General features: G+C 35.0%; 1 protein-coding gene and 1 long non-coding RNA gene across 2 annotated transcripts; one reads left to right on the top strand and one right to left on the bottom strand.

The window, feature by feature from the left end:
• The first annotated feature begins 1,504 nt into the window (after window positions 1-1,504).
• LOC110663270 (probable ribosome-binding factor A, chloroplastic) lies at window positions 1,505-4,241 on the top strand. Its single transcript, XM_058146878.1, has 4 exons — window positions 1,505-1,906; window positions 2,030-2,203; window positions 3,068-3,273; window positions 4,027-4,241. The coding sequence occupies exons 1-3, from the start codon at window positions 1,574-1,576 to the stop codon at window positions 3,209-3,211; spliced, it is 651 nt and encodes a 216-aa protein (XP_058002861.1). The 5' UTR covers window positions 1,505-1,573; the 3' UTR covers window positions 3,212-3,273; window positions 4,027-4,241.
• Window positions 4,242-5,479: 1,238 nt separating this feature from the next.
• Window positions 5,480-7,641, bottom strand: LOC110663271 (uncharacterized). Its single transcript, XR_002496501.2, has 3 exons — window positions 7,485-7,641; window positions 7,270-7,335; window positions 5,480-5,837 (listed from the first exon to the last, which is right to left on the bottom strand). It is a non-coding gene; the product is annotated as an uncharacterized LOC110663271 (long non-coding RNA).
• Between the last annotated feature and the right edge of the window lie 235 nt (window positions 7,642-7,876).

The raw sequence follows: 7,876 nt of genomic DNA on the forward strand, positions 1-7,876 counted from the left end.
AAGAAAACATGTCTACATCTGAAAAAACATCTTCTCTACATTACACACATATGATTCAAATAACCTACGAAACGAAATCTCACTCCTCATTGTCTCTGGATTCACATCATCATCTTCCATAATCATCATCTTCTTCTTCCTCTCATCATTTTCTGGCTTGCTTTGGCTCATTCACTCAATTCCTTAAAATGCCCACTCATATTTGCACTGCCTCATTCAATCCATTAAAAACAAACAACCTCTCTCTTCCTCTCTCTGGCTCTTCCCGCCCTCCTCTCTCTCTCTCCCTCTCGTTGGCAGAGGCAGCTTTCTTCATTTTTCTTCGAGAACTTCCTCTTCCTCATTTGTACTTCCATTTTCACCTTTGGCGTCTTGATTTTTGGTTGCATTTTCAATGGATTCAATTTCTTTTGACTTTGGATGGATACCAAAGTTTAAATGACATTTTTCTTTTTTTCAAAATTTTTCTCAACAATTTTGGTTTTTTTTCTTTTTCTTTTTGCTTTTTTCTTTCTCATTTTTTTTCCATTTCATTTTTTTTTCTTTTCTTTCTTCTCTTTTTTCATCTCTTCTTTTTTCCTTTTTTCATTTTTCTTCATTTCATCTTCAATTTCTAGAAGAAATTTCTTTCAATTTCAATCTTCTTCTTCTTCTTCAATATTTTCCTTGGTTTTTCAGTCTGTTTCTTTTTTTCTTAAATTTCTTGAAATTCTGATCTATCTCTTCGCTCTGAAAAGATGCTTGATCCTTGCTCATCAGTTGGGCTTTCCCTCCTTGTCTATCCAATGCTCATCTTCTGATCTCTCCCTTATTCTCTCCTCACCTCATCAATTTCTTCTCACTCTCTCTTCTCTCAACAGTTCTTCAATGATCGTGGACATCAAGCCATTCTCTTTTTCTCTCCATCAAGTCGCAATGATCAATCATCCATTTTTGATCTCATCCTCTCGATCATGGTTTCCGCTGTGTTGGTGTTGCCTTCACACTCATTATGCTTAATTATCAAAAAATAAAAAAAAAATAAAAAATGAATAACAATTAAATTTTTTAATAAGAAACAAAATAAAAATATTTTAATAAATATAATAATATTTAATAATAAAATAAACATACAAACAAAAATAAGTAAAAAAAATAAAAAAATTAAATAAATATAACTACCAACACGTATTTAGGATTATTTGTCAACCATAATAATTAAAATAATTTTTTTTCATATTTAAATTTAGTATTTTTTTAAAAATTAATTTAAAAAAAATAAATTAAGAGCATAGATTAGCATTTTAATGTCAAGTAAATTTTTTTTTTTATAGAAAATAGTTTTTTTAAGAAATTATGTATAATAATATTTGTTAAGTAATCAAGTGGGCTGCAAAGGGACACTGAGAGCAAGAAGCCATTTTGTAGTTGGGCATCACAACGCAACTGATCCATACCCCATAAAATTTATTCCCAAAATGCCCTTCGATTTATACTCCGGATATTCTGGAAAATCATCTAGAATCCACAAGGACGAACCAGAAAGCACAAGCACTTGCAGCAGCGAATCCAACTGCTACTATTCTCTACGGCAATGCCCCACGTTCATCTTTGCCTTCTCCTTCTCCGCCCACACCAGCCTCTCCTCAATTCTCAGCGTAACATCAACCTGTTTCCTGTTTGGACCCCAACATCAACTGCCCCAGTTCACCTTCGACCAAAGCTGTTAATTAACTCCATTACGTGTATGGCCAAACCCAGGAGAGTGAAAATGGTGGCCAAGCAGATTCAAAGAGAGCTTTCTGATATGCTTCTTACAGATAAGATGCTACAGTACGCTGTTCTGCCGGTGGCTGCTTTGGGTGCTGATAGATATCTGTCTTCCCTTACCACCATCAGCGACGTTGAAGTCTCCGCTGATTTGCAGGTACCCAATTGATGAATAGTTGATATGTTGATAATATTTGATGGGTGTTCGTTTATTTATTGAGTAATTAAGGGAGTGATGTCTCGTGGAGTTATTGGCTGTTCTGGGTACATGGGTTTGCAGGTGGTTAAAGTGTATGTATCTGTTTTTGGAGATGACAGAGGAAAGGAGGTTGCTATTGCTGGTTTAAAATCAAAAGCCAAGTATGTTAGGAGTGAGTTAGGGAGGCGTATGAAGTTGAGACTGAGTCCAGAGATACGTTTTATAGAAGATGAATCTCTGGAGAGAGGAAGCAGGGTAAACACTTCACTATCTCTTTGTATGCATCTCTGCATTGAAAATTTTTTCTCTTTTCAGAGGAAAAGTTAAAATGACCAATGTATGTTTTTGAGCGAAGTCATGAAGATTAGGTACTAACTAAATGTGGAACATTACTGTATATATTCTGTGTTTTCATTTGTTTAATTTCCTTAAGGATGCTGCATGTGATGACTGATGATGGATTTGGCAGCTGTAAGCTCAGGAGATCCATTCTTGGATATGGTCTTTGTGGATAACCTTTTATTCTCCTAGCATGTGCTCCTATAAAAGTGGTTATTTAATGCATACGTAAATTTAGTATGTGCCCCATTTGCATGGAAAGTTTTCATTTAACATTTGCCTATATCAACTTTAAGGATCTGTTACAGATGAATTGGTAAGAAATAAAGATCTTCGTATATGTTTTTGAAATTTTGGTATACTATGATGCGTCGAGTTCTTGCATCTTTCAGTTTCTGTCTTGCAACACTGTATGTTTCTCCTTTTCCTCATATAAACATTCAGCTGGTTTTACTAAGGGCTCTTTTGTTCAACTTGAAGAATACCAAGTTGTTATGTTGTTTGCATGTATAAGTCACAGTGAGGGCTGCTTAATCAATTCATAGGTTGCATGGGCGTTATTTTTGTCAAATAATCTCCCTGTACATTTGCCAATCTCATTAAAACCCATTAAAATATTTTGGTTTGAGGTTTTTAGTTGTGATAATGAACATAAGATTTTTTTTTTTTTTTAATGTATTTGTTCTTGCATGATTCTGGCAACATCTTCAATAGTTCTAGCTTCTAGGGACCAGTCATTGGGTTCTCAGCTGATACTGATATGTTTAATTAACTTTTCAGGTGATTGCAATATTAGCTAGAATTAAAGCTTCGAAGGATAATGTCTTGGATGAAGATGATGAATTCTCTGAATCATCCGATTCACCTCAAGATGATAGAGATTGGGAGGGTGATGACCCTGATGACATTATTTATGTAAAATAGATGCTCCAGCAATTGCCTGGCTTTAAAGTTGTTTGATTTCTTTGCCTGGCCATGCTTCTTATCAGGGTAGTTTTCCTTATGACTTGATCTACTTCGGATGGATGATGCTTTTAGTTGGTTATGTTTGTTGGTTTGCAGTTTACCAAATGTAATTATATTACTCTTACCAATACAAAGATCTGCATTGCTAGCTGCTTGTTCAATTTGGCATCACTTTTTTTTTTCTTTCTAGATCCTAGTTCTAAATGTTCAAGTGTTTACTTAAGCACACCATTATGTTGCACTTATATTGTTATTCACTGTAGGACGCTATTCAATTTAGCACCAGCCTTCTACATATAAAGCTACATATTTGAGGGCTGTTCTATATAGTTTGTAAAAACTAGTGAGTTTATTCCTTGACTGGATGATTCAAGGGATATTTTTTTTTTTTTCCTTTTCTTTTGGGCACAAAGAATGAAAGCAATCTGCAATACAAAAGGACCGCCATATGATGCAGATGACATAACAAATTTTATCAGTCAGTATAACAACCACAACATTTGCATAAAACCTATGTTTCTAGCAGATCTACAAACTTAGAAACCTAAGGATGATGGCGTGGAGCTCCTATCCTTCGTCCGAAAGCACATATCAGTTTATAGTTCTAGTGCATGTGTCAAACTAAGCTTTTTGTTATGGATTCTTTGAGTAACATATCATACATTTCGTGTTGATAATTTATTTGGGAACTAACTCTGGCATGTGGTGCCACAACTTTGCTCGCTTTGCGAATGCTTTAATTTTTGTTCATGAAGCTTTTACTTGATTTAATGCAGGGGATAGATGATAAGCATATATTGTTTACACAGCAGAAGCAAGTCCTGGCGCTCATTGAACTAAATCAGATATTTGAACAAACTCATCCTACGTAAACTTACCCAAGATTTTTGGTCTTACTGTTTCCCTATGTACATGATGACTATTGGGTCTAGACTAGTGTTGAAAACTGCTAATTTCTATAATGTACAACATATTAGGCTTAACACAAGTGCATTAAGTCCTACGCCAGCTGACCTAATATCAAAGATAGGTAAATGATTAAGCATGCATCTAATGTGTGAAGCTTGTATTTCATAAGGTTTGAACTTGAATCGGTAGGTAAATGATTAATCATGTATCTCCTGTGTGAAGCATGTATTTTTTAAGGGTTGAACTTGAATCAGGTGATGCATGAGAACTCTAATGAAAAAAAGGAGAGAGGGAGGTGAAATTCCTAAATGCCTCCTGAGACATATTACTCCTCAAGAGCACCACGATGATCATATAAGATTGAACTCTGACAGACCTTTTAAAACAAGCCCTTAACGTTTGCACCATTACTGTCTAATAGCTTTCCATAGTACAAGATAAGGCTGCCAAGATCACTTAAAGCTCAATATAGTCATTATCATAGGGTTTTCTACAGATCTCAGAACATGTTTTCTGGGGAGACTTACGAGAAGCAGCCATTTGATGTGAGAACAATGACAATGTTAAGAAAAATACGTTTCAGGTAGCAAATAATCATTACCTGGAGTATGCTTGTCGTGGCTTGAGGAAATCATTATAGGCATTAGGATAACAAGTATTGATCCAAGGAACATTTTTGAAACATGGTAACATACACGTACCATAGAAATGAATCTACAATAAGGATGGGTTTTATGCGGACTATATAATTTCTTCCTAAGCACCCAAAAGCAAGAAGCTTCTGAAATGGACTACAATACCAAATAAAATAACATGCAAGCAGCAGAAAAATTCAAATTAAGCAGATAACAGCAAGTGAAATCCTGCGAACCACCCTTACTTTTCTGCCACCTCGGAGGATTTTTTTTCTTTTTCCTACAAAAAGAGAAAAAAGGGAACCAACTAGGTGCACAGATGTAGGGTTCCTTCCAAAGGAGATGCATAGATCTTTTATGTAATACAAGCAATATGCAATCTGCTACAGGCACAGTGATTTTAAGAGTATATCCACCACAAACAAGCCAAAAACTCAACTTAATCTTAACTTCATGCTCAATACAACTCTCACAAGTAAAAAGAACCAACAGACAATAAGGCAAAAAAAGAAATGGAGAACTAATCAACCGAGTGTAGACAAGGCCAAAGAAAATAAAGCAACCAAGAAATTACAATGGGAAAATTTGACAAGGAGCCAATGTTTTCTTCCAAAAGTTGGAGTTCAAGTGTTCAACCATACAGAACAATAAGATTAATACGAATCAAATACTTCTAAAATCATGAAAATGGAAATGGGAGACGGCCACAGATTTATTATTTCAATCAAGGGAAGATCCAATCTTCCAACATGTACACATTGTCAGCTAAGCAAAATACAAAACTTCCTTTATGGGGGCCAGGGTAGGCAAAACAATTCTTTTAAAGTGTTTAAAACCTCCAAAAAATAAAACGCTGAAAAGATATAACCAGTGCAACAAGGTCTAGAAAAGCTTTACATCAAAATGAGAATCGGGTACAGTTCCAATGCTGCACATTGTTTCTATGCCAGCAAAACTCAAATCTCCTAACCTTCAACAACCCCTCATCTCTCTCAGTGATGAGCCTTTGCTTCAGCTTTCTTGTGAGACTTTGCTTTTGCCTGCATTTGGAAAAAGAAGGCATCAAGTAAGCATTCATGTGTTCTTTATCATTAGTGTCTTAAGAGAGAGAAAGAAAGAGAGTTTTCATATATGTCCTACATTTTGAGTGCATGTCATAGTTATTAAAGACTCAAGGCGCACTAAGGCACCAAGGAGTCCAAGAGCCTAGGCACAAGGCACAAAGTGCAGGTGCGCACCTGACGAGGCAAGGCGCAAAAGTAAAAAATTTTAAAAATCCATAAAAGTCAAATAAATGTGATGCTTTTCCTTTTTTTTCTTTGGCATATATCTTGAATTGGATTTGCTAGTTTGAGTTTAGGTGGTAGTCCTTTTTCCAATAAAAGTGCTCACTAAAGATAGAAATAAAGAAGGCATGTCTTTCTAGAACCTTGTGCCTGGAACAAAGGCACGCATACATAGGTGCATAAGACGCTAGGATTCAAGCCTGGTGAGCCTTGAGCCTAAGGCGTGCCTTTAATAACTATGGTGCATGCGTTTGTAAAAAATACAGACAAAAACAGACAAAATGATATTCCGATATCACATGCTAGGAATTTCTTACAAAGAAAACCATGGATGGTTATGAATGATACAAAATAGAACAGGCTTAGAAGTATTCTAAAGTATACTGCTACTTCTACCTTAAAAATGTTATAATAACAGATACAGAAGAGATGGGGACGGAAATTAGTTAGATGAACAAGCAACCACCTCAACCAACAGAAAAATAACTGCAGCTACTCTTGAAGTGAAATTAAACAAGCAAAGAAACATATTCATCCTTTTGAGAATGTTTCTCCATTGGCTTATTCTCATTAGTCCACCAATGACTTGGCATTGCTCATTACCCTATTTAATTTACTAAATGTAAGTTCATGACAACCTTCAAATCTTTAAGTCCCACATACAACTATACATTAAGCATTCCAAAAAACTTGGCATCGTAGCATTTATAACCTTATCTATCAAGGTTAAACAATTTTCATTTAAGCATTTATCCTCAATTTCTCAAAGATTCTGACACAAACTCAGGAGAACCATACCCCAAAAGCTAGCTATTGAATTGGGAGAGCCCAAGTTCACGTATACCCCACATTGAAATCTCTTACTTTCATGTGGTACACAAGTTTTTCTTGCAATGGATAACATATTCTTGACTGGGTTTGTTAACAGATCAAAATTTGCCAAGCTGAAAAAATCATTAGGCAGATGAACTTCAAACAACAATCATTGAAATGGAAAAAAGTGTAATATCACGCAATATCCTCCATTCCAAACCTAAAGCCCGAATGAAATGGAATACAATGCAGATTGAAATGGAAGATAAACAAAGAAAATGATGAATTGCAATAAAAGAAAAGGGTATCGACAATCACATTTAAAAAAAGATTCGATAAACAAGATAAAAAAACAAACAATCAAGTAACGTACTTTGAGATATTTGAGCTTCAGGTTCCCATACACAAGACCCAAAGAAAAAGCTGACACACGAGCCACCTAAAAAAGAAAATAACAGAGAATTGAATTCAACAATAGCTACACATAACAATTAGATAGTTGAACAGCGACAGTTAGCAAGACGAAAATTTTTTCTCTTCTTTATTCCTGTAACTTCTAGGGAAGCAAACAGAGGATGAGAAGATTACCAGGGCTATGGTGCTGGTGCCGGAGTAGGGTCCAGGCGGCGGCGTCATTTTTGTTGAGAAACAGAACGAAAAAGAAGAGAGTTGCAATGAGACCCTTTTAAGCCCTAGATTTTGATTTTGGACTGAGCTCACTGCCTCAGACTATTATTCTCCTGGTCTAAAGCCCACGCGTTCCACGGGTCTTTTTAATAGTATGTATAAAAAATTTTAAGAAAATTTAAAATAAAAATTTATAATCTTTTACATCCGATGATATTTTAAATAAATTAAAATAAAAATATGTTTAAAGAGGGTTTAATTTAGTTTATAAATTAGTTAAATGTACTTATAAGTAGAAAATCAAATAAGTAAATTAATGTTTAATTTAGTTTATAGGTTAAAAAATTATTTAC

The sequence above is a fragment of the Hevea brasiliensis genome, chromosome 1 (assembly GCF_030052815.1).
Source record: "Hevea brasiliensis isolate MT/VB/25A 57/8 chromosome 1, ASM3005281v1, whole genome shotgun sequence".
Lineage (NCBI taxonomy): Eukaryota > Viridiplantae > Streptophyta > Magnoliopsida > Malpighiales > Euphorbiaceae > Hevea > Hevea brasiliensis.

Excerpts from the sequence above, each read along its gene's own strand:
- LOC110663270 (XM_058146878.1), top strand. The coding sequence starts at position 1,574 with ATGCCCCACGTTCATCTTTGCCTTCTCCTTCTCCGCCCACACCAGCCT. Across the intron at positions 1,907-2,029 it reads AAGTCTCCGCTGATTTGCAG|GTGGTTAAAGTGTATGTATC; the intron begins GTACCCAATTGA and ends ATGGGTTTGCAG. Across the intron at positions 2,204-3,067 it reads CTCTGGAGAGAGGAAGCAGG|GTGATTGCAATATTAGCTAG; the intron begins GTAAACACTTCA and ends TTAACTTTTCAG.